The 25,904-nt window shown below is 47.2% G+C and overlaps 1 protein-coding gene across 1 annotated transcript in view; it reads left to right on the top strand.

Annotated features, from left to right (window-relative positions):
• Positions 1-25,625, top strand: part of OXSR1 (oxidative stress responsive kinase 1) — a 103,243-nt gene extending 77,618 nt beyond the window's left edge. Inside the window, exons 10-18 of the mRNA XM_036738489.1 lie at positions 737-802; positions 5,751-5,873; positions 6,814-6,849; positions 7,924-8,085; positions 12,594-12,661; positions 15,991-16,043; positions 21,742-21,810; positions 22,443-22,507; positions 23,198-25,625. Coding sequence (XP_036594384.1) covers positions 737-802; positions 5,751-5,873; positions 6,814-6,849; positions 7,924-8,085; positions 12,594-12,661; positions 15,991-16,043; positions 21,742-21,810; positions 22,443-22,507; positions 23,198-23,272 — 717 coding nt within the window. The 3' untranslated portion in view covers positions 23,273-25,625. The remainder of the gene's footprint in view (positions 1-736; positions 803-5,750; positions 5,874-6,813; positions 6,850-7,923; positions 8,086-12,593; positions 12,662-15,990; positions 16,044-21,741; positions 21,811-22,442; positions 22,508-23,197) is intronic.
• The last annotated feature ends 279 nt before the right edge of the window (positions 25,626-25,904 follow it).

The following is a 25,904-nucleotide window of genomic DNA, read 5'->3' as shown; positions in this document are numbered from 1 at the left end:
AGTGGAGGGATGAGGCAGAGGGAGAAGAGGGAAGGCAGTGATGGGGACATTTCAGGAGCCTCAGCAATCTAGTACATCCTCATTTTTACAGTTGGGGAAACTGAAACCCAGGGAGGTTAAGGTCACAGGAAGTACATGTTAAAGGGGGAACTCTCTGCTGGACCAGCTTGCTTCCCAGGAAACGTATCTCCCAAAACGTGCTGGGTTTTTATTTTTCTCATTGGTGGGAATGACTGCCCCAATAAAATTGCCAATCCTTTGGGTTATTGGCATATACTTTGTACTTTTCTGTGTTCGTGTCCTGTCTTTCCCCTTCCACTTCCAGCTCCCCCCAGGAGAATGTAAGTTCCTTGGGTGCAGGAACTTATTGTCTTTTATGAACCCAACACTACTGAAGAGCCTTGCATATAGTCCACTCTACTGTGGGTGCCTGATAAATGTTGTTGACATGAAAAGTGAGTTTGTAATTCCCTGGACTTCTCTTGGGTGTTGGCGTATCCCATAATAATCATCTCAGCATGACAGATTTCTACAGGTGTAAGACTGGAGATGAGCCAGTCAATCTCAAATAATTAGTAAGAGGAGAAAGCTGAAAGTCCTCTTATATATTGATAAATAGATGAACACATCATGCTCTAATAATATAAAATGCTTTAATAACAACTTCCTGATTCAGTAAGAAGGGTTGTTTTTTAAAAAATAAGAATTATAAAAACCCTCTCTTTTCCCCTTCTAGAATAAAGAATTTCTCCAAGAAAAAATGCTTCAGAGGGCGCCAACCATTACTGAGAGAGCTAAAAAGGTAACCACACCCTTTACTTGCTCCACACATCCTTTATCACTTTGAAAATAGCTTGGAATGTATCAGCCTTTGCAGCATTCTGTTGCAGTGACGAGTTACTTTGCACATTTATTTCTAGCAATCTGTGGATTGAAATGGTTTCCTCCTTGTGAGCTGAGACCTTTCCATAGCATAGTGAAAAGTCAAGTTAGAAACTGTCTTCTAACGTCAAACCAAAACATTGATTGAAAGCCAAAGAGTAACTCATGACTTCATCTGGAGCCTATAGGCTTGGGAAAATGGCACCTTCTCTTGGGCCGCTCCAGATAGCGCCTTGTGATCACAGGACCTGGAGGAATCTCTTTGACGTTGGAACTCAGTAGAAAGTGTGTGAGCCTGAGCTCAGAGTTGGCTCTGAAGGGGGCCCGATGGGGCAAGGCTTCCATGTACATTGCACTCCCTTTTTGGCATGTTTATAGAACCCTTTGAGAGAGCAAGGAACAGAAAATCCTCTCTTTGAGAATTCTAATTTCTTTTCTCAAACTAAGCAGTGCTGTATGGTAGAGTAGGGGAGCTAAAGTCAGAGCAACTCTGAATAGCTTTGTGACATCAGGAAGACTCTTTGGCCTCTGTGAGCCTCCATCTTCTCTGGGAAGAAAGCCTTTAGCAAACTGAAAGGTCCTACTACAGAAGGGAGTGAGATTTTTCCCACAAGGAGAAAGATTGCTTGGTTGCAACCCCAGCAGTGAACCAGAAAGCAGAACACTGGAACCTTTGGGAATGTGACTGGATGTAAGGAGAGTGAGGTAGGTCCAAGAGATTCAGGGCGGGGATGGAGTGAGAGTGGGAGGAGGCCATGACAGTGATCCAAGCAGTGGACCATGGTGGAATGAGAAATGGGTTAGAAGGTTATTGGGGCAAGGAGCTCACGGGTTTACTATCCACTCATTCTGTGGTTGGTTGGAAAGGCTGATAGTTCTGTTACTCTAATAGTCTCTCTAAAACAAACCAGCGCTCTAGAGATAGGTCCTCATGGCCCAGACTCTGGCAGGATGGCATCTTGTTCATTCAGCCTGTGCCACAAAGGCCAGAATGGAAGGATCCAAGAGTTCCAGGAGTCTGGGTTGTTCCTTTACAGAAATTCAAGTGTTTGGAAAACCCAACTGATTGTCCAAAGGCAGTCTAATGAGTAGAAATACCTGAGAGATGGGGGCAGCTAGGTGGCGCAGTGAGTAGAGCACCAGCCCTGGAATCAGGAGGACCTGAGTTCAAATCCAGCCTCAGACACTTGACACACTTACTAGCTCTGTGACCTTGGGCAAGTCACTTAACCCCAATTGCCTTGCCTTCTCCCCTCAAAACAAAACAAAACAAAAGAAATACCTGAGAGATTTTAATTGAGATGTCACCTATTCTTTACTAATGTCCTACTTTGATGCCTGATCTTGGCCTAGGGGCAACTCCATTTACAGAATCTCAGAATGTGAAAGTAGTCCAACCCTTTCAGTTTTTTCAGTCACATCCGACTCTTTGTGACTGCGTTTGGGTTTTCTTGGCAAAGATGCTGGAGTGGTTTTCCATTTCCTTCTCCAGCTCATTATACAGATGAGGAAACTGAGGCAAACAGGGTTAAGGGATTTGCCCAGGGTCACACAGCTGGTAAGTGTCTGAGGCCAGATTTGAATTCAGGAAGAGGAGTCTTCCTGCCTGCACCACCACATGGTAAGCACTTAATAAATGTTCATTGATTGATCTCATATTCTATAATTTGCCCAGTGTTCTAGCCTATCAAGCAAGATCTTTGTTTAATCCTGACTCCATTAGATTTCCCTCATGTCTCTGTGAAATCTGCACTCTTTCTGGCCTTTGACCAAGCAATTGATAAATAGAGTAACCCTGGGATCAGTGCAGGTCCCAGGAGAACTCCACTGTTCACTCCCTTCTTGGTTAAGTTTGAACCATTAATTACTGCTCTTGGGGTGTGACCATTCAGTCCCAGTCCACTTGATCTTACTTGTGTCCAGCCTGCATTTCTTTATCTTTTCTCCAAAAATACTGTGAGAAACTCAGATGCTTTGCTAAGAGCTAAATAAACTCCTATCTTTGGCATTTCTCTAATCTCCTGGTTGAATGACCTTATCCAAACAAAGGACAGCTGAGGTCCTCTGGCCTGGCCTCTTCTTGAGGAAACCAGGCTGGCTCTTGTGGCCCCTGCGTCCTTCTCATTGTTCACTGACCATCCCTTTAATGGCATCTGTTAAACTCACTGACTTATAGCTCACAGGCTGCATTGTGGTCCATTTTGTGAAAATCAGGGCAGTATTGGCCTTTGTGGAGCCCTTCAGAACCTCCCCAGTCCTACTGAGGAGGGCAGCAGTCAGTGTTACAGCATCCAAAGATGGCATTCACCTGGGCCCAAAGCAGAGCAGCAGCGGCAGCAGCTTCTGTGCTGCTTGAAGGCTTTTTCACCCACAGGTCTTCATCTGGTCCTCCTAACGGTTCCGTCAGGGCACATACATATTGTAGGGATTGTTATCCCCATTCTCTAGATTAGAGATCTGAGTTCAAAGACGTGGTTTGGACTTGGCTGTGGTCCTTAAATTAATCAAGGGGAGCAAAGCTTTGAATGCTCCAAGCCAGCAGGTGATGGACTGAAATGTATCTGTTAGTGCGAAAGACTTAGCATCAGGGGGATTAATTTTTTTCAAATATAGTAATTCATGAAGACAGTCTGCTTGGAGAGGATGCATTCTGCATCAAGAGACTAAATGCCCGGAACAATCAGATTCTGGGGCTGAATTCTAAGGAAGAGGAAGTGGTGACCTGGGTTACTTAACTGAGCCAGTAGGGGAAGACTGAACCATTTGGGAAAGAATGCAGTATCACAATCTCAAACTTCACTTCTCCAGAAAATTTTTTCTTGAACATCAGTATTCTCCCTCTCTCGTGCTACTTGGATGCAAAATATGGATTAATAACAGCTGGTGTTGATGTAATACCTTAAGGTTTTCCAAGGACATTACATATGTGTATATATATGTACTCCATGAGGTATAGATAGGTACTACAGGGATTACTGTGAATGAAATGTTCGAGATGAGGCAGCTGAGGCGCAGAGAAATTAAACGGCTTGTCTGTTAACAATTGAGTATATCAATAACCAAAATCATATGAATATATCAACAGATGCAGAAAAAACTTTCGAATACAACATCCATTCCTATTAAAAACACTTAAAAGCATAGATATAAATGGATTTTTCCTTAAAATGATAAGAAGCATTTACCTAAAACCATCAGCAAGAATTATTTGTAATGGGGGTGAGTTAAGCCTTCTCAATAAAATCAGAAGTGAAGAAAGGATGCCCATTGTCACTAATATTATTCAGTATCATATTAGAAATACTAGCAATAGCAATAAGAGAAGAAAAAATTTGAAGGAATCGGAATGAGCAATGGGGTAATAAAATGGTCTCTTTTTGCAGATTGGAAAAATCCTTGGAAAATCCTAAGGATTTAATTAAAAAGTTAGTGCAAACAATAATTTTAGCTAAGTAGCAGGTTGTAAAATGAACCCACATAAATCATCAACATTTCTATATATCCTGCCCTCAAGGAGCTTATAATAGGGGAGACAACATGCAAACAAATATGTACAAACAAGTTATCTACAGGATAAATAGGAAATAACTAAGAGAGGAAAGACAAAAGGGGGAGGGTGGTAGGAAAGGCTTCCTGTATCAGATGAGATTTTTGGCTGGGACTGGAGAGGGGAGGGAGAGCATTCTAGGCATGAAGGACAACCAGAAAAAAATGCCCAGGGCCAAGAGATGGAGAAGCCAACAGACCAGTGTCACTGTCTTAAAGAGTACATTTTGGGCAGTAAGAAGACTGGAAAGGTAGGAGGAGACTGAGTTGTGAAGGGCTTTAAATGCTGAAGAGCATTTTATATTTGGTCCTCAAGGGGATAGGAAGCCACTGAACTTAATAGAGTAGGGGAGAGACAGGTGTTGACACAGACAGACTTGCATTTTAGGAAAGTCACCTTACTGACTGAATGGAGGGGAGAATGAAGTAGGAAAACACTTGAGGCAGGCAGACACCGCCCTCCCCCCACCAGCAGACTATTGCATTAGAAATTTAAATTTAATTTAATTATTGAAAATTTCAAACAATTATAACCATTCTCAAATTATTCCATTTTTTATAAAATTAGAGTAGTCTGTATCTACCAAAATAAATTACAATGAGAAATATGGCACACTATGGTACTTTTAACTTGGACACAAAAATCGTTTACGTTTAAACACCTCATGTTCACATGTAGCAAGTAGTGCAGTAAGAGCTCATCTGCACCATGAGCCCCCAGTGACTGGCAGGATGGTGGCTGGTGACCTCCTTGTAGAGGCTCGCTGTGTGTTAGTTCCACTTGGCCCTCATTTATGCACAGACTCATTGAAGAGTGATTGCACTGATGAAAGCCCTGTTGTTGGAACAAAAGGAACATTTTGCTTTTACTTTTGTAGACTTTGCTTTGCATTTCATGGTCATTTTTTAGACGAATGGCTATATTTATGCAGGAATTGTAGTTGGAAACATCTCCTGCTTGGGGACTGTTGCTTTATATCCTTTTTCCCATCCTCCCTGAGGTCTCCAGGGTCCTCCTCCTTTCCCTGTGGTGGGAGACAAATACCTGAAGATGGAGAGTGCTGGCTTCATGGATGGTCCCTCCCCAGGGCTCTACTCAGAGCACTTCCAGTTTGATAGTAATAAGCAGCCTAGCTTCTGAGGACCCAGGCTCCCTGTCATAGCAGGAGAAGGCCATGCAGGGAGACTTTGATGGAGGCAGGGAAAGTAACTACCTAAAGAAGAAGTTAGGAAGAATCGCTTGGATCTTGACCTCTCTTGGAGGACATTTCAGTAAATATTCATCAGTAACAGAAAGAACATCTTGTTTTTCTGCTGAGCAGGTTCGGAGGGTGCCGGGCTCCAGTGGCCGACTTCATAAAACAGAGGATGGTGGCTGGGAGTGGAGCGATGACGAGTTTGATGAAGAAAGCGAGGAAGGGAAGGCAGCCATTTCACAACTCAGGGTTAGTAGATACCATCTTTGGGTCTCACAGATGTGACTTCTTAGCTAAAGAATACAACTTTGAGAATGAAAATACATTTTACTTCCTTATTCAGCCTCACAGTGTAAAATGGGGTACAAGTATTCTTTTTTTAGTAATATTTTATATTTTTCCTCAATTATATGTAGACACTTTTTAACATTCATTTTTTAAAAAAAATTGTTCCAAATGTTCTCCATTCTTCTACTCTTCTCTCTCTGAGATGGTAAGCAATTTGGTATAGTTTATGCATGCGCACTCATGCAAAACATGTTTCTATATCAGTCATGTTATGAGAGATGACATAGATCAAAAGAAAAAAGACAAGAAAGAAAGTGAAAATGGTATGCTTTGATCTGCATTCAGACTCCATCAGTTCTTTCTCTAAGAGGTGGAGAGCATTTTTTATCATGAGCCCTTTGGAATTGGCTTGGATCATTGTATTGCTGAGAAGAGTTAAGGCCTTCCCTGTTGATCATCATACATACAATTGCTATTACTGTGGGGTACAAGTATTCTTGAGCAAGTAATTTCTCAGTCAATTATTAGAATCAGAATTTTAGTTCATACTGTTTAAAATTGAGTTAGCCCATCTATTGAAGCATCTCGTCTAGGCTGTTGTTGAATGCTGTACCTGAAGGAGCAAATGGCACCTAAGACTATGCTGGAAGAGTCCCATCGGCCAGCACAGATCTTTCCTCAAATGTGAGGCAAACTGGATCACTTGATTTGGGCCAAAGTTCATCTAGATGTTCCATATCTAACTTAATATTTCAGAAGCCCTTATCTTTCTGTTTCCAATACTGACATCTTAGTGATGGAGCTGGCTCCTGTATTTTAAGGTGGTACTTTGGGGCTGAAGGTAAATGGCCTTCCTTGTTCCAGCTTCTGAAATAAGGTTTATTTTTTGTCTCTCTTTTAGTCTCCTCGAGTAAAGGAACCGTTAACAAATTCTGAGGTAAGTTGGCTTGGTCAAATGTAACCAAAAACATCATGTTCCAAGTCTGTGTTTGCCATGTTTTCCAAACTGGTTTTGTGCTTTAAAGGGGGCATTTGTGGAGAGCTGTCATAGAAGCCACTGCTGAATTACAGTGGAGACCCTTGAGATTTCAGTTTAGACCAAGAAAATCCTTGCTGTAGATCGGAGCCATCGCACCGCTTGTCTGAAAGTGTCTCTGGGGGCCGCAGAATTCTGTCCCTTGGGCCACCCGGAGTGGGGAGCATCTCCCCAGCTTTAATCAGCCTAAGCAGCTGCTGTACTTTCACTCTTGCGTAGGCATCTTACGTCTCCTAACTACTGCCCTGTTGTGCTCAGTGACTATGTCTGTACGTCACTCACTTAGGGACGGAGCCGTGTCACACCAGACGTTCTGTCTCGGCTTCATTTCTAGGTCTTGGCATGTTGTTTCATGTCACAAAAAGCTGGTCTTCAGGCCCCTATCTCCGTCCAGTTGCCTTTTTTCCCTTTTAAAAACTTAGTAATTGTCTCTATTCCTACATTGCTTTATTTCACTGTAATAAATCTGTGTGATTAGAAGCTATACTGCTGGAATGAGATCTAAATGTCTAATACTGTTGACAAGATAGGATCTAATCATGTGGTTCCCACATTCTCTCAGGTCCCCCCCTCCTTGCCTTCTATCTGCCCTGGCCCCACCATTTGGCCCCAGCCTCTGTGCCATGCGTATCACCATGTCAGATCAGCTGAGAGGCAAGGTGGCTTCTGAGTCAGGGCGGGAGGTGAGGTGGGCCTCAGTGCCATTGGAATAAAGAGAATGTAGCTTCTCAGGCAAAGCTGCATGTAGAAGACATGGTTGCTCATTTGTCTTTTTTGAATTCCTGTTTTAGCGGTCTGTTCATTTCCTTGCGGTAAGGGGAGGTGAGTGATGGCTGAGAAGTGCCTTAGCCTCCCTTGGGGCTTCCGTAATGAGGTAGAAGCTGGGAGATGCCCAAGGCAAAATCCCCATTCCGAGGCTCATGTACTTCTGTAGGCCCTTCACTGAAGCTGTGTGTCCACATTTCTGTGTTACAGCTCTTTCCTCCATCTGATCCCATGGGTACTTTACTCCAAATTCCTGGACCTTCTCCTGCTCAACTACCTCAACCAGCAGGACAGACTCCTGCCCAGTCAGCTCACATCCCTGTCCCTCTGCCTGTCCAGGCACCTGCAGCTCCAGCAGGAGGAGCAGGGCAGGTAAAGATGAACAGTGTTTGTTTGGGGGGAATCTTTTCAGGAAGAGACGGCATCCAGAGCAGCTCCAGCAGAGTGAGGAAGGAGCCACCAGGTAGGCTTCCCTGGAGGAGAGGAGGCCGGGGGAAAGGGTGACAGCAGCCTTTGCGGGCCATGGAGCCAGTACCTGGGCAGACACTGCAGGGAGGCAGGTTTGCCGTCCAGCCTCTACAGTGAGATTGGGAACCTCTCTCACTGAAAACATCTGGGTTCACACCTGTCTGAGGGATTCCCGTTCTGATATAAGGTGGCCCTTGTCACCCTCTGGTTCTGGCAAATTAAAGGGCTCTCTGGAGGGTTTGGGGGGCGTACCCATTTGTGAAATTGATAGTGGTATAGAAGAGGGATGCTTCTGTGGAAAGGACATGGAGTTTGGAGTCAGAGGGATATGGGAATCCCAGCTGTGCTCCTTGCTGCCATTGTGACTGTGGGCAAGTCTCTGGCCCTTTCTGCACCTCTGTCCAGTGAAAGCATTGGCCTAACTTATCCCTGAGCTCTAAGTGCAAGACCCTGCGAAAGGAACTCTCCGAGGTCCCTGAGCTGGGAATGACTTCAATTCCTAATCCTAATTCTGAGCTGCCTGCTCCCTCTAGGGAAGCCAGGAACAGCTGCTTCCCTCCTGCTGGAGGCCATTCACACCTAGTTCAAGAGCCCAGCTCAGGAGAATTTGCTGAACTGAATTTTCACTTGTTAAAAATTACCTTGGCCAAAATGATACCCATGCCTCTGGAGTGGGCGTGCTCTTGTTCCCTTTGGCTAGTTTATACCACGAAGTTTCTAATGACGTTTCTCAGGAAGCCAGCGAGGAAGCAAGATGCTCCTGATTAGGGGGAGAGGAGTAAGGGAGGTCAGGAAGTGAGGGCACTCAAGGAGCCAGGGGCGCAAGGGCGCAGCAATGATTTCTGCAACCTGAGAACGCAAATAAAAGGGGAAGAAAGTACTGGCAGAGAGCTGGACCATGAGAGCCAGGGGAGGCTTCCCAAGATGCCATCTGTCCGCACAGACAGGTGTCTGCCAAGAACAAGAGCAGCAGTAGATGAGAACATCTAATATTGTCCCTCCAGCTTCACCCAGCGTGCTGAGGCAGGGCTAAGCAATCCGAATTTCCAGTGTCCATATTCGAGCAGCGCAGGGATAGACCCTCTTGGAGAAATCAGGCAGCAGAGCAAGGTTTTGACTGGCCTGGGAAGTGAGGCCTCTTGTCTCGAATCTGAGGAAACTCTGCTGCCCCATCCGTGTCATCTTTAAAACAGCACCATGTTATTGTTGGTGGATACAGATGGAGTGGATGGAGTAGAAGCAATATAAATAAAGAGCATTAGAGGTTACCTGGTCTGGCTGCCTCCTTTTGCAGATGAGGACCCTGAAGCCCAGAGAGGGGATGGGAACTTTCAGGTAGCAAATAGGAGAACCAAGATTCGAACCCAGGTCCATGGATTCCATCCAAATCTAGTGCTCTTTCTAAAGTGCTATGAAGCCTTTTTTATTTTTTAGAGACTAGACAGCCCTAGCTCCCAAAGACCGGAATTGCAGCAGGCACTCATAGGCCCCATGAAAACTTAAACCTCCTTCATTTTCTAACCTGGACTGGTTCCCGCCTCTGCTCCAGGAGATTCGCCATACTGGGGGATTCAGCAGACTTAGTGTAGATACCTAATCAGTGTGAGCCAGACTGCAACTCAGCACACCTGCCTCAGCCTCCCCTGCAGCAGGGACCCAGGTGTGCATTTCCATACCCACTTACACTTTTCAGTTTAAAATAACACCAACAAAATTGCCACCCTTGATTTTCTTTTTTCTTTTTTTTAACTTTTTTTTATATTTTTTTTCCTCCAATTACAAGTAAAACCAATTTTTAACATTTGTTTTTTAAACAAATTCCCTGAGATGGCAAAACAGTCTGATACAGGTTATATATATGCAATCATGTAAAACATTTTCTTATTAGTTTGTGGAAGAGAAGTCAAACAGATAAATAAATGATGTAGAAAAAGTTGTTTGCTTCAGTCTGTATCCAGACTCCATTAGTCCTTTCTCTGGAGGTGGCTAGCATTTTTCATCATGAGTCCTTTGAGATTGTCTTGGATCATTGTATTGATGAGAAGAACTTATTCACAGTTGTTCATTGTATGATATTACTGTTACTGTGTACAGTGTTCTCGTGGTTCTACTCACTTCACTTTGCATCAGTTCATGTAAGTCTGCCCAGGTTCTTCTGAAATCATCTTGTCATTTCTTAGAGCACAATAATATTCCTTCACAATCATATACCACAACTCGTTTAGCCATTCCCCAACTGACAGACATCCTTTCAGTTTCTAATTCTTTGTCACCAAAAAAAGAGCTGCTCTAAATATTTTTGCACAAGTAGGTCCTTTTCCCCTTTTTTGTTTTTGATGTTTTTAGGATGTAGACCTAGCAGTGGTATTGCTGCATCAAAAGGTATGCACAGCCCTTTGGGCTTACCAGAATGGTCGCCACCCTAGACTTTCTTCACCAGTTTGTGTATTTTTTCCCAATTATAAATTAATCTGGTGGTAATATTCCCCCCAAAATATAACAGTAGGCTTTGACTTATATTCTGAATTCTAAGCTTTGCTTTTAAAAAATTTAAAATTCCAGTTTCTTGTCCTTCAAGCAGTGGCTCTGTGGTCTCAGGCCATGTTACTTGTGTTTTCAGGGCCTGATAACCTTGTCTTTTTTGTCTCACTGTTCCCTCTTTCCTGCACATAAAAGTTCAGTGTTTTGTGTGTTTTCTGAATTGCCACTGTGTTCAGTTTGAACTAATTTCTCTCCTTTGAGGGTCACTTGCATAGTAGACGTTGCTACCACCTTCAGGAGGCTTTTCCCGCTTCCCCAGGGTTGTCAGGGGCCCTCTCCCCACCAGTAAAGTACTTTACACTTCTTGTGTTTCTAGACTTAGAAAGCTGTTGTGTTCCCCCAGGATCCTGGTGAGTGAAGCAGGTTTCATTTTGGTATCCGCTGTGGCTAGCATAGAGCCTGGCACAGGTGAAGTACTTAGTAAAGGCTTTTTGATTGATTGATTCCCTCATGCTGAAAACCACACCACACTGCCCACCTCAGCAGTATCCACCAGCCCAGAACGATTCATCTGCTAGTTTGGTTTTTTAGCGTTTATTACTTTTATGAATAATAACTGTTATTTACCAGTCTGTGATACTTTTCATTTACTAGAGATCGACCTTAAAATCCCTACTTATGCAAATGAAATTTGTGCCCTATTTTAAGTAAACTCAGTTATGAATTTTGAATTGATAGAAATGACAAAGTAAAGCATGTTATGAACATACTACCTGCCTGTGATATTGACTGCTTGATTTCATTAGAGAGAAGTGTACCCAAACAGAGGAAGATCTCCCTGGGCACAGAGGGCCTGGTCTGAGGAAGATCTGGGCCAAAGATGGAGCCCACAGAGGGGATATGGGGAGGGAGACTCTGAGCACTTCCCAGCACAGCAGAGGCTTGGCCATATCTTAACCTCTTCTTCATCAAAAGTTTTCAGTTGTGTTTTAAAATTTTGTTTCCCTTTTAGTCAGTGGAAAGACAGATTTTATCTTGTAGCCAGTTTTCCTGGAATATGTACACATACACACACACACCACAAAATGAGACTATCCAGAGAGATCTTTAGGACTTATTTGTTTCTCCAGTATATAGTCCAAAGTCACAGATAAATCTCGCAATTACTCTTCCCGTCCTCCTCTGTTGTATGGGTGACTTGACGAGAGTTGTCTGTCTGTTATGTAAGGTGAATGTGTACTCCGCCTGCCATATTAGCCAGTAGTCAGTCCATCATTTCCTGAACATAACTTCACTATTCTGTCTGTCATTCCCATCTCCTCCTCCCACCCCTGGGCCATATCTTCTCTCCTCCCCACCCCCATCTCTGGCCATCTGGCTGAAATCCTGCCTCTTCTTCAAAGCTTCAGTCCAGGGATGGAGGCTCCATGGTGACTTCCTGCTCCCTACCTTGCTCTCTGTCTCCCTCAAGTGATCCCTTCTCTTACCTTTCAAGCCCCCTTTTTATAGCACTGATCACATTCTGCCTTATGTTGGAATTACTGTCTACATGGCCTATTGGCATGACCAGAATAGAGATTCTTTGAAGGCAGCCAAGGCATCCTGTTCATCCTTGCCCCTTCCACAGCCTCATCATCAGTGTCCCTTTGAAACTTTAGACTCTGTGGCTTGATTTTTTTTTTCTTTTCCTAGGCAAAGTGCTTCCCTAATTATGTTTGGCTTACTTTAGATTCCTTTAAGTTCCCACCTACACCCCCCCACCAAAGCCATAGGAGGAGGTCCAGAAGAGTGTTAGGTGAATGAGGAGCCATCCTGAAACTAACCACTGGGCTGTTGCTCATTAGCCAGAGAGCTCCCCTGCGCCCTAGACTTGTGTGAGTGCTTGAGGCTTGGCAGGAAGTGACACTCTTCTTTTGAATGTGGTTTCCTAGGCTCCACCATCCGAAGGGGTAGGTTCCCAAGAGACCAAGGTCCCCATCAGTCTGGTACTAAGGTTAAGGTAAGTAGATCTCTGTTTCTTCAAAGACCCTGACTGACCTGCCTTTAGCTCCTAGAGGCTCATGTTTCTCCAAAGGCTTTCGAGTGGAGGCAGGTGGGAGCCCCTCTCTCATAGAACGTGCTTTCTTGTTCGACAGCTTTATTTACATCCCAGAAATAAGTCATCACAGCATGCTGCCTGTTGTACAGAAGGAAGATCATTCCAGGCCTGACCTGGGATCAGCAGGATGTGCTTGGAGGAGTGACTCCTCCATGGGCGTCTCCTCTGCTCCCCAGGACCACCAGACGGGTGCATACTATCTGCAGGAGAGCTCAGTGGGGCAGAAGTGGCCCAAGCAGATACACAGGTGGACTGGACAACCTTGGCTTCACTGACACCAAGGAGCCTATGAATAGAGAGGGGTTGGTCCTAGGGACATAGACAGGGAATATCCCATTGGTCAGAGATGACCGGGGTTGTGTGTCTTTCACCCTTTTCACCACAAATAACCCCAGGAATTTGGAAGAGCCCCAAACCTGGCTCTGGAGCAGTCCAGGAAGCCTCATGGACACATAGACAGAGGTGCGAGGGTGGCAGGGGGTGACAGCGTAGGCTCCCCTTTTAGTTTGTTTAGTGTCCAAGGACCACTCTGCTCTTTGTTTATTCATGTGGAGTAAAAAAATACATTTGTAGTGTATTGAGCCTCAGTGACTGACTGAAAAATTGAACTTAGCCAAATGTGATTTGAGTCCTTTTTGTTTTTGCCTGAGTGAAGTCCCCACAAGTGTTCCTCTATCCCAAAGATCGCCAGCTTGGCCTTGTTTTTGCTGTCAGGTCAGGGCCTTCTCTTTCCCAGCAATGCTGCTTTCCTGCCCCAAGCTCCCCAGCAGCAACTCTTTGACACTTTAATTCTGTTCTACGGGAATGCCTTGTTTTAGATTGGAAACACCTGGAGAGCAGGGAGGAGGACTTTTGGTCTGTGTATAACTGGAAATGCCATAGAAGCCAGCCCCTTGGCAGGCTTGCAGGGCTGTGTGCTTCCCTTGGAATTGGCATTGAAGCATCCAGTCCTAGGACTGAGAGATGGAAAGGCCTCCAGAGGTCATCTAATCCAACCCCCTCCTATGGAGAAGGAAGCAGAGCCCCAGAGAAGAGAAGCAGTTGCCCCAGCATAGCAGAGCTGAAGATCCAAATTCAAGTCCTCGGACACCAAAGTCCTTGTTCTTCCCACTGGCCCACTCTGCTTCCTCCCTGCTGCCCACTGTGGAGGGAGAGGCCAGCAGGGAGCCCACCCAGGCTCATTTGGTAGCTGACTCCTCCCACCCCATGAAGGAAGCCTCTTACTAGAGCTTTCTGTAATGATGGCACCTTCCCTAGACAATTCGTCCTATAGTTGCTGCAGAAAAAACATTCAAGATGCCACAAAAGATGGATAAAGAAAGTCTCACCTGTTGGTGACATTTTAATAATACATTTAATAGAAGTGCCCTTTCTTCTTGGTCAGGCTTTAGCGAGCCTAGCAGAGAGTTAGCAACAAAAGCTCCTAGAGAACATCCATGATCTGTACCAGTAGGAGCAGAGCTGCCCCTTACACAGCCTGCGATAATCCCGATTCCCAACATTTGGCGCCATCTCCGCTCTTGTTACTTTGAAATGTTTTTCTGTCTACTTCTCTTTTGTCCCCTCATGGGCTGGACCTCTGTAGTAGTTAGGAAGTATTACATTTGAGCTTTGTGGGGAGAAGATACTCAAAGAGATAGGATTTGATTTTCCAGGCGTTGGGTGCTGGGAGAAGCCGGGTCCCAGAGGAGCCTGTTGTGGGGAGGCCTTACTGTCCCATGTTAACATCTCCGCTGGGGTTTACACATTGGACATTCTGATGAATTTTCTATTGACCAAACAGCTGTAGCCAGCCCTACTTACCAGTGAAGGATACAATGAAACTGGCAGATCTGGTCTTTGCCCCTGGGGTCTTACAGTGTAGATGAGAAAACGAGGTTGTCCTCCATGGAAACCCCTTTAAATCAAGGCAGGGCCAGAAGAGTCATGTGTTCAAGAGCAGAGCACAGAAATTCAGAGGGAAAGGTCATTGTGGAGGGAAGTTGGGCAAGGAATGTTTGTTCCAAGTCTTGAGTGGGTCAGCCTATCTTCACTCACATTTCCAGAACATTGATTGTCTGGTGTGTTATTTGGCAGGCCTGCCTCAACCCGGGGTGCTTTAGGGAGCCATGGGGGCCTTCTAATTCTTTGCCCTCAGGCTAGCTAATCCTAGGACGCCTTGTGGTGGTCACTGGGAATGATCCTTGGCCAGAAGTTGCCAATTCTTGTGATAATTGGCCTGAGTTACCTTAACTTTCGTGCTCATTTTGATATATAACTGTTCATAAACAGTAAAGTAAGTAAATAGTACAAATATTATCCCTGTTTTCCAGGGAGAAACTGAGTTTCAGAGAAATTATGGGGTTTGCCTGGAGTTAGGGAACTAGTAAATATCAGAGCTGGAACCTGAACTCAGAGCTTCTGAATCTGACTCTATGACAACTCCATGGAAAGAGAGATTAAAAGGAACCCTTCACACTAGGACTGGAACCTGGTCATCTGGCCTCGAGGGTCTGGTCTGGACATGCCTTGGCAGGGGGTCAGGGAACCTGGTGTGTTGGGCTCTCGTGAAATGGGACTGAGCCTTTCATTCTCCTGCTGAAGCACTGGCATGTTTTCTCTCAGATTTTCCCCTTAGTCCCAACTCCCAATCACACCAGCTCCAGATGTGGCATCAGATTGTTCCCCTAGAGGAGACTTGATGTATACATCAGACTCGCCACTTGAGAAAGAGACCCTGGGTCTGCTTGAGCTGTGTACTTGATCTTTCTCTTGCCACAAGGTTCACTGTCTACAAATGAACCAGGCTTCTCAGTCTATCAATTTTTGTATTTCTGAAGGCTGACGGTCTCCCATCACAGGCTAGTCTAGGTAATTGGGTGTGGAGCATGCCTATGACCAGAACATGCAGATGACATTAAGGTTAAGTTTAATTGAATAGAAATCCTCTAGAAAGTCACCTAGAGAGGCTGCTGGCATTCCTGCCCAGTGACAGACTAATAGGAGTCTCATGGCTCATATAGCATGTTCCCCCTTGCTTCATAAAAATGACCCCACCCCCAACTGAATGGAAGGCTGAAAGTGATGGGAATGAGCCTGCTCTCCCCCAGCAGCAGACCTGGGGCTGTTTGGCAGCCACAGGAAGAAAGCGGAGCTTGGGAGGGAGAGAGGGCTGTTCTGGGCAAAGCTGACTGCCTTTCAGCCAGAGGTAGACATTCTGGTTTTAATGCATTTTCTGTTCTCTTTCACAGGAATTCAAAGAAAGAACTTAACGATATCCGATTCGAATTTACTCCAGGAAGAGGTGAGGTAACAGTCTAATGAAGGAAAATGATCTCTAATGAACCCTGTCATTGCTTGTCTAAGAAGCAGAAAGGCCCATGTTCCTTTAGGGACCATGCGCTCAAATCCTGAAATGCCAGGGACTTTATATTTAAGCTTCAACAAGTATTGACTGCTTGGTGAGGTAGGGGAGAGTTTCTAGGTTCATAGTTTCCTTCTGATTAATAGCAACCACAAGGTGGATAATAAAATCTGCCAGATGGTAGATCAGACCCTGCCTGTGGGATCCATCTGTAAAATGGGGGTAACGAGGTGGTCATTAGCTGCTCTACAGGGTTGTTGTGAGATTCGACCTCCTTTCAGATAGCCATCTAAATGCGAGTCCCGTGTGAAGGACCTGGGCCGGGCCTTTCCTGGGCGGGTGCTTCTCTCCCACCTCTTTCAGGTTGTGAGAACTGTTCTCTGACCACGAAAGGAGTGATGGACCAGGCAGGAGGATTACAAGCAAAGGAAGACAATGCTGAGCCAGCTTCAGGAGGAGAGAACAATTATTGTCCGTGGTCAACCTGCATGACTCTTGTTTTCATTTCCTTTCAAACCATCAGCTTCTGGCTGGGCGGAAGCAGGGCCGTATCTTGTTTGAGTGTATAAGGGCCTGGGCTGGCAGAGGGTATTTCGTCATTCCCATCTTGGTCTCAAAGTCTGCAGCTTGTAAGGGACCCTGGAGAGAAGACACATATGCTTCTGTAGGCATAAGGCGCCTTAGCCTGAAGCTCAGCATTAATCCTGCCCACAGCATCTCCTCCAGGAGGAGAAGCCCACTCTATCTCCGCATAGCTCTGATCAGTGGGAAGCTTTTCTTTATGTCTTTAGTCTGGAGTAAAATCTGCTTCTCTGCACCCTTCCTTTGACTACTGATGCTGCGTTCTGTGACCAAGGAGAGCAAGTGTAATCCCTCGTCCACATCTTTGCTCACAGCCATCCCAATGCTTCTTCCCCTCCTCACAAGTCTTCACTTTAACTTGTCCTTGGAATGAAAGCGGTCTAGACTTCTCACCATCCTGCTCCCCTCTTCTAGATATCAGTAGCCAGAGGACAGTCACTCCATATCACAAGAGAAATGCAAATTAAAATGGCTCTGGAGGGTGGCCTCACCCCCCACATGAATGGCAAAGATGATTAACAGTGGAAATAGTCGATGTTGTAAGAGGGGGTAGAAGCCAGGTGGACTGAGAGACTCATGATGGTGCCATGGTTGGGCCAACCATTCTGGAGGACGCTTTGGAGCAAGTTACTGAACTGTTCCGACCCTGTTACTTTGTCATCCCAAAATATTGGGAGCAGAGAGAAAAGCTCCATATGTATGGAAATATTCATAATGATAACTTTATGGAAGCAAAAAGCTGGAAATAGAATGATCATAAATTGGGGTGGCTGAACAAATTGTGGTATAGTAATGTAACGGAACATTAGCGTGCCGTAAGAAATGACATACGAGGAATTCAAAGAAATATGAAAACCTGCGTCCAGAGCAGGCAGGGAGGAGACCCAGCAACTGTAGCAGGGCACTTAAAGACAACACTAAAAACAAGAAAGTGCAGAGGAATTAGAAAGATGAGATCTTTTTTTCCAGATGCTTGATGTTAAAAAAGAAAAAATCCACTTCCTCTCTGTTACTAATGGTAAACCACAAGTGTCCCATTCTTTACCAGTCACAATCTTTTTATCAGATGGTTTTGCTAAACCAATGTTTTTGGTAAAGAAAGATCAGTGGAGATGGGGGGGGGGGGGCATATTCCTGAGGTGTGATTATTGTGTGAAAAGAAAAATGCATCAGCAAAACATTTTTTAAAAGTAACTGGGGGGAAAAAGATACTGAACAGCGCAGGGCCGAAAACAGACTCTGGGGCACTCTGCCTCTCATCCTTTGGGATCTAGTCCTACGGCCAGTTCTCCAGATCCAGCTGACTGTCTCCTCAGCTGCTTCCCTACAAGTTTATGGGAGACTTGCTTGAGAACTTGGCTGAAATCTAAGTGTACTTTGTCTGCCAGAGTTTCCTCATCTAGTTGCTGGTTTCGAAGGAAGGCATTTGGTTTGATGGGTTCTGTTCCTGCGGAGGCCGTGCTTGCTTTCAGAGACCCCTGCCTCCCCTTCTCAGAGCTGAGATGGCTTCGTCTTCCCTTTGTGTTAGCAATTAAGCTCACTTGTCTGATCATCTGGTTCTGGAGCCCCTCTCCAGGGTGTTTCAAAGATCACCAGCAATCACGTCAGCCCCCCACAGGGTCTGACGTATGGTAGATGTTTAATCAAAGCTTGTTGACTTCACCTGACTGCCTGCTGCTTCTTTATGTGCTCAAGGATGTAGTTCAGCCTGTTGTGGTGGCCTGATGCTGCCTGAGAGTCTCCGCTTATCTGCTGTTTCCCGGCTCTGACATGTGTTGGGCCTGATGCTGCCTGAGAGTCTCCACTTATCTGCTGTTTCCCTGCTCTGACATACATCGGGCCTGATGCTGCCTGAGAGTCTCCACTTATCTGCTGTTTCCCGGCTCTGACAAACATTCTGTGTTTTCTCCTTCCCAGTTCAAAGAGCATTTTCTTTGAAGAGAGAAAACAAGTGGAGAAGCTTCTGTGCAGAGGGGCTCCAGGGGAAAAACATGGCCTGCTGTCTGAGAGTGTTGGTGGTGGGGGATTTGGGGGGCTTCATTCCCCTTTACTTCTCATTCCCTCGTTGCTCAGCTGCTTTGTGCCTTTTGGTCCCGTCACTCAGCTAAAGCTGGTCTTTCCAGGGTTACCAAGGACTGATCTCTTAATGGCTTCTTTTCTCCCTTCCCTTCTCTGGATTCTAATGCTGTTGACCACTTCCTCTCCTAGTGTGTCTTCCCTGGATTTCCCCAACACCCTGCTCTCCTGGTTCTTCTCCTCACTGTCTGACCAGTCTTTCTCCGGCTCTTTGGTCCCACAATCCCCTTCCCATCCCTTTACATAGCTGTGTCCTTGGGCTTTGTTCTGGGCCCTCTCTCTGTGTCCTCTCCTTTGTTGACTCTCAGTGCCCATAGATACAGTTCTCACCTCCAGCCAGGCAGTTTCCACATTCCTATATCTAGCCCCTATCTGTCTTCTGAGCTATAATTCTGTCTCAGCAGCCTGCTAGATCTTCCTACCTTGCTGCCCCATAGCTATCTCAATCTCAGTGAATTCAAAGTGGAAATCATTATCTCAAGCCCCACCATCCCCACCAAAAAAAAAAAAAAAAGCCCAAACCACTCTTTTTGCTAACTTCACTTCCTCCGTGGAGGATACCACTGTCTTTTCCAGTCACAAGGGTTCACAAGCTGGGAGGCATCCTCTGTTCTTGGCTTTCCCTCACGCCTCCATATCCAGTCATTTGCTAGGTCCTACTGAACACCTCAGCTCTGTCTACTTCCCTCCACTCTCACATCCCCCAGGTTTAGCCTCTGTGACTCTCCCCTCCAGTCCACCTTCCACACAGCTCCTCAGTTTATTTGACAACCCTGCTGAGTCAGCCTGGAGCCAGCACTGCCTTGCTCAGGAAGCACCAGCGAGTGCCTGTTACCTCTGGGACCAAGTCTGTACTCTGTTTAGCATGGAAACCCTCCCCAGCCTGAGCCCACCTGTCTTTCTAAACTGGCCTCCCTTTCCTCTCCTTCACTCAGCACACTGACCTTGGAGCCATTCCCTGTCGATGGTGGTCCAGTTTTAGACCTGCCCCCTCCCCGCCCCGCCCCCCCCCCCCCCCCCCCCCCCCCCGCTGAAGTTACCGTTTGCTTTGTGTAGGGTGGCCACTGAGTTGGCACACAGTTTCCCCATGTAGAACATCAGCTCATCAAAGCCAGGCTGGAGTCGTTTTGGTGCCCTGCGCAATACCTGGCACACAGCAGGGCTTTGATAAATGCTGCCAAAATTGAATGAATCTGAGAGGCAGCCATAGAGCCAATTGTCTTAAGAAGTTGTGAGATTTTGCTTCCTTCACATCACCCTTTGCCATCATCCCTTGGTCCTGAGCCCTGCCGGCCTCTGCATGCTTTGGTTATTCTCTTGCCTCAAGATCATTCTGAAAAACCTTTTTGTGGCTGTCAGCATTCCCAATGCTCGCTCGTTCTGGGCCTCAGCCTAAACTCTGGATATGGGGCCAGCAGGACCGGCAGCTCTTGGGAGACTGGCTGTCCCTGCTTTCCCCTCCATGCGCACGTTGGCATTAGCTGCTCTGATTCTGTGTCCAGGAGTTTGTCCTTAGGAGCCTTCTCCTTCCCAAGCAGACTTCTCCTTTAAAGTGCTCTGTTATGGGAGAGCTACTTCCTGTCCCTTCTCTGAACCTTTGGACACCCCCTGCCCCCAAGTCTAGGCTGCACATTAGAGCACACATCACTGTCACAGAGTTCCTGGCTCCTGCGTGTGCCTCGGTGGAGGTCCGGTCCCAGAGGAGCTGCCCCTGACCACTTCTTCCACAGACATCCAAATACTGGTGGCTTCCTGTCCCTCCTGAATCCCATTTCCGGGCCAGATTGGTGCTGTGTTCCCTGCATTCTTCATCTAAATCCCCCTGGAGGCAGGTGCCTACCCCTACCCCAGCTAGAACAATATCCTTGCTAGGTCTTTCCTGTTGCTGTTTCCTTTGCTCTCAATTCAGATGCTCTCTGCCATGCTTTCCTCCAGCACATTCCTCATCTGTAACCCTCTGGAAGGAATGTTTGACATTTAAAGAGGGAAGGGGTCTGCGGTGCTTGACCAGGCCCTACGCAGAGACATCCAAATGCCTGCCTCTGCTTCTCCTTGTGTCATTCCTGCAGCGTCGTTCCAAGGTGCTGTTGCATACTTCCACCCTCTAGCCCCAGAACTAGCTTGTCACATTGTCCGTCAGCCCTCCAGCCCGCAACCCAGCCCTGCTGGGGCTTCTGCTGCTCTCCTCTTCAGTTTCTGATCCTTGGGGCTGGAGCCCAGGACCCTTTGCCAGCATCGCCACAAGGTCACACATCCCCAGGAGATTTAGAGTTACCAAGAGAAGAGCACCAGAGATCACCTGGCCCCATTCATCCTACAGAGGGGGAAGCCCAGGGCCCAGCAAGAGGGGTGATGGCCCAAAGTTGAAGAACAACATTGTAGCCGAATTTGAAAAAGAATCCGGTTCCTTTGGCTTTGAATCCAGTGTTGGTCTCACTTCAAAATAGAAGAAGCTTTCTTATCTTCAGGCTTGCATGTTTTTCGTTGGTTTAGAAAGTGCTTTGGCATGTGCTGTCTGGACAGAAGGTGGCGATTCTTCCACTTTACAGATGAAGGAAGAGGCCCAGAGGGGACGTGGTGGGGAGCAAAGCCGGGACCGACACCCCTAGTTACTGACTTGGTCATTCAGAGCCACCGCTGTTCTGCCACCTGCCTCTCCCTGGAAGCACCGTTGGTAGCAGGAGGGGGTCTTGGTGGGCCTCCAGGTCAGATTCCCAAGGAACGCAGCTTCCCCATGAGGTGGAATGTTCTTAGCATCCCATCACTGCTCCTCCGCTGAGCTTTAGAGTTTTCTCCTTTTTAATGACCTGGAATATGCCTTTCTGACTGGAGCTTATTTTGCCTCTGGAGAATCCATGGTACGTGAGCTCCTGGGCAGAGCAGCTTCTGCCCAGGCTCATACAGGGACTGCTCTGCCCCTGCCCCAGAAGCTGTGCTGGGGCAGTCAGCAGGGCACTGTGTCCTTCTCTTGTCTTCACAGATACAGCTGATGGTGTGTCACAGGAACTCATCTCTGCTGGCCTCGTGGATGGCAGAGACCTAGTCATAGGTAACTTTGTCCTGCTCTGCCCACCTGCTCGTGTGTGCGTTTGCGTGTGCGTGTGTGCACATGCGCATGTGCGTGTGTGTGTTTGCCTACATGTCTGGGAGGAAGTAGACAGCTGGCCTGGAAATTGGCATAGCCCTCACTGGGTGCTTGGGGGACAGTTGCAAACAGATGCTGTTACGGCTGTGTATGCTAAGCCATCCATACTATTACATGAATACAGCCCTCAGGGCCTATGGGAACCTGGCTGAGCCAAATACTGGCAAAGTCACAGAAAAAAATGAGTCTGGAAACATCTGGGTCATGGTAGAGGAGGTCTGACATGAGGCCCAAATGCAGTCACCATTGTAATTCTGCAAGTGAATCAGAACCAGCAGAGACATGGTCTAGAAAATGGGACAGGGAGAGGGTGGGCCAGAGGCCTCTCCACCCCCACTGGGAGCACGCTCTGGCTTTTCAGAGGTGAGACTAAGACCTTCTGCATGTGCCTCGACACCATTTAGGAATGCCTCAACTTTGGTGGGTACCACTCCAGGAGGGGGTCGAGGACAGTGAAGTCTGGCTTCATGACTGAGTCTGGTTCTGTGTTGGGCATGGGATTGCTTGGCCTAATGTTCTTCTTTGTGTGATTACAGTGGCAGCTAATTTGCAGAAAATTGTGGAAGAACCTCAGTCAAATCGCTCTGTCACTTTCAAACTGGTATACCTTCTCCCTCCCTGTTCCCTTCCTCCTCCCCTCCTTCCTCCTCTTTTCATCTTCCCTCCTCCTCCCTCCCTCTTCCCTTTCTCCTCCTTCCCTCTCTGCCTCTTTCCTTCCTCCCTCCTCTTTTTATTTTCCCTCCTTTTTCCCTCTTCCCTTTCTCCTCTCTCCCTCCTCCCTCTTCCCTTCTTCCTCCCTCCTCCCTTTTCCATCCCTCCTCCCTCCCTCTGTGTAAAATTGTCTTGCTTCATACACACTGCCCCTGTAGTCCTGCAGCCACCCTCCCCAGTGGGGTTGTGAGAATACCAAATTCCTTCTGAGGACAGGGATTCCCTCATGGAGGCCTCTGCTCTTCCTCCCCAGAGCCCACTTCCCCAAACCGTTTTTCCCTGCTGCTCTCAGGGAAGAGGCCTGAGTGACTCTGCAGAGCTCAGTTACTTGCCTTGGTTTCCTCAAAGCCTTCCCTGCTGGTCTCTTCCCCATCAGTTTCCTCTTTTCCTGGTCTCATAAGCCTTATGTTCTGCCTCCATCTGTCTTTGAAGAGACTGTTGCATTAGATTCCCTTCCATTCCCTCAGCATCCTGCCCCGTAGCTGAACTTCTCTCCAGTCCCCAGGTTAGTTCTCATTGCTTCCTAGAGTCCAATGATGGTGACCTCCAGTACCCAGACTCTCTTCTGTTCCATCTTCAGGCATCTGGTGTTGAAGGCTCAGATATTCCCGACGACGGCAAACTTATAGGATTTGCACAGCTCAGCATCAGCTAAACCACAGTTGCAGAGGAAGCTTCCCCATGGAGAACCCACTCATCATATTTCTATTGCTCTGTTGGCCTAAAATCCACTACTGCCAAAGAACCCAGGCCTGCCCTTCCCCCTGCCCCGGTTGGATCACCACTTTCTGGCATCAGCTCACCAGAGTGGCCATGACACGCTCCGTTTGTAAGCTGATTGCTGCACAAGCCGCGTTGTTCCCTTTGTCTCAGACACTTGGACTGGTTGCCCCCAGCCTGTGGGCCCATCGATCTATTATTGCCTTACTTGACATATGCCACGGAGCACGAGGCCCTGTTTCTTCCAGCACCATGGGGTGCCCAGCTGGTGTGGGCGCCACTGGTGTTCCTTGTCATCAGGCACATCTGCACCAGATGCGGGGGCTGAGACTTCTTGTTGCCGCACTATAGCCATGAAAGATTGGTCAACTGGATGCCAGAGGACTTAATTGCATATTATTTCCTTTGGTCCTGGTGTAACTCCTAGCAACCAACATAAGGACATAATAAGCACAGTTTCTAATGTCATTGGCCTGAAATTTTCCAGTTTTATTAATCACGTTCTTGAAAATTTTACTGAGGCTCATCCGCCACATCCTCCTGGGCGGCTGCTTCCTGAGGATGCTTCCTGGAGGTCTGCTTACCTTGCCCTGGGCCTCCTGTCCAGCATCAGGTTGGGTGGGTGAGGTTGGGCAGAGTGGGAAGGACCTCTTGCCCAGTGCCCAGAGACCCTCGGCTTACTTTTCCCCAGAATGACTACAAGCAAGTTATTACTTACATCATTGGAAAAGTGGTGATTTTCACCACTTAAATAAAATTAAAAGAAACTTCCCCTTGATCCCAACATCTTTCCTCCCATGAGATTGACCCTCTCCATGGTGAGGGAAAGGGTCTGTGTGGAGCAAGGCTGAGGCTTTCGCAGCAATAACGGAGGGTCATGATTGCCTGGCCTGCCTCCAGCCCCCTCTCCTGTACCCAGACACCTCCACCAACGCAGCCTGCTTCGAGATGTGCCCAGGACACTGAGGGTTTAGGAGGAGACGGTGTGGATTCAGATCTCTACAGAAATCATAAATGAGACACGTGTAATACAATATGGGAGGAATCTATGGGTTTGGGGTTTTTTCTACAATTTCACAACTGGCCTTCATATCCTGCTGTTGGCTGTGGGGGAGTTTTCCCTGCATTCGCCAGCCCAGCCTCGCCTTTTTCCCAGACAGGGAGAACCCAGGGCAGGCTGCTTCCCACAGGTGACCAGAGATCATCTTGGCATTCAGATTACCAAGCCTTCTGACTACCAAGCTGGAGCTCTCTGTGTCCTCTCTGAAGGTTCCCCATCTCTAATGATTTCTTCCAGCATGTTCCTATCAGCCTTGGAGTTCCTTTGCCCCCTTTCAGCCATTGCCAAGTTGGGGTGGGGGGGTGGGAGTGGGGAAGGGGCAGATCTGACAAGAGTCAGAGACCCCAGCAAAAGTGGTGAAAGGGTGGGACTCACAAGGGGTTGGGGTGGAGGGAATCTAGATGAGTTTGAGGTGTGGGGGAGGGCAGAGAATGAGGTTCTTTGGTCCAGGCATGTGGTTTGGCTTCCAATGGTCCCATAGTGACCTCCTCCTTGTAAAGCCAGCTGAGTGGTGCTCTCTCTCTAGTTAGCTTTCTGTTGAGGAGTGTGCTTGGGGAAGGTAGGAGGCCAGCTGGCCACTGCTCCCTCTGCCCCTACATCCCCAGAAGCCTCACGCCGGGATAGAAATTCTAGGTAGTGAGTTGAGAAGGTAGGAAATGGGCTATTTTTGTCTCTTTTATTTAATGATTTTTTTCCCACTGAGATCTAGGGGGACAGCTAGCAAGCCCCAGGACAGTATTATTCTGCTTATTTCTCTTTGGGCATGTACTCATGCCTCCGTTGATTTGTTTGTGTGGTGGTGCTGAGAAACTCGAGGGTAGAAAGTGCACAATAGGACAGTGGGCTGCCCAGAGCCCAGCTGGCTGGGAAGAGCCCTCCTCTGTGGGTCTGTGGGGCTCTGGGCGCCATCCCCGAGGGCGCCGGGCAGAGCTGGGGGACAGCATGAGGCCCAGAATAAGTGCCAAGGCTAATCATGGAATGTAGGGTCTGTCTGCCACGGCTAAGGGGCTTGTTTGGGGAATCCAGCATAGAGCCAGCTCATCGTCACTTAGTGACTACTCGGAGAAGTAGAACAGCTCTGTAGGAGCACACGGGGCTTCTCTGCACAGGTTTGCATGGTGAACAACAAAAGATGTAAAATATTCAGCCGTCCCCTTTTTTTTTTTTGACTTTGTATTTTCCTGCACGTTCCCCTCATTTTTAATCAATAAAGAACAAATTGTCCGTGGCCGTGGCTGGAGCTCTTTCTTTAGCAGAGCCCTGCTTGAGGCAGGTGGGGAGAGGCCCAGGCTGCAGGTCTGTGGGTCCCTCAGCTGCTCAAGGGAGGAGCAGGCTCTCATACTGGCCTGAAGGGTCTAGCTTGTGGTCGCCCTCAGGGACTGATGGGGGGGGAGGGCAGTAGGAGCAGCTTCATCTGTCCAGAGCCACATTTAAGGTTTGAGCCAGAATTCTTGCTTGCTCTGCCCCAAATGAGGGCTAAATTGGGAAGTGGAGGACCCACGTTCAA

The sequence above is a fragment of the Trichosurus vulpecula genome, chromosome 9 (genome assembly GCF_011100635.1).
Source record: "Trichosurus vulpecula isolate mTriVul1 chromosome 9, mTriVul1.pri, whole genome shotgun sequence".
NCBI lineage: Eukaryota > Metazoa > Chordata > Mammalia > Diprotodontia > Phalangeridae > Trichosurus > Trichosurus vulpecula.
The sequence above is the reverse complement of the archived record's forward strand: the minus strand, read 5'-3'. Positions and strand labels throughout refer to the sequence as shown.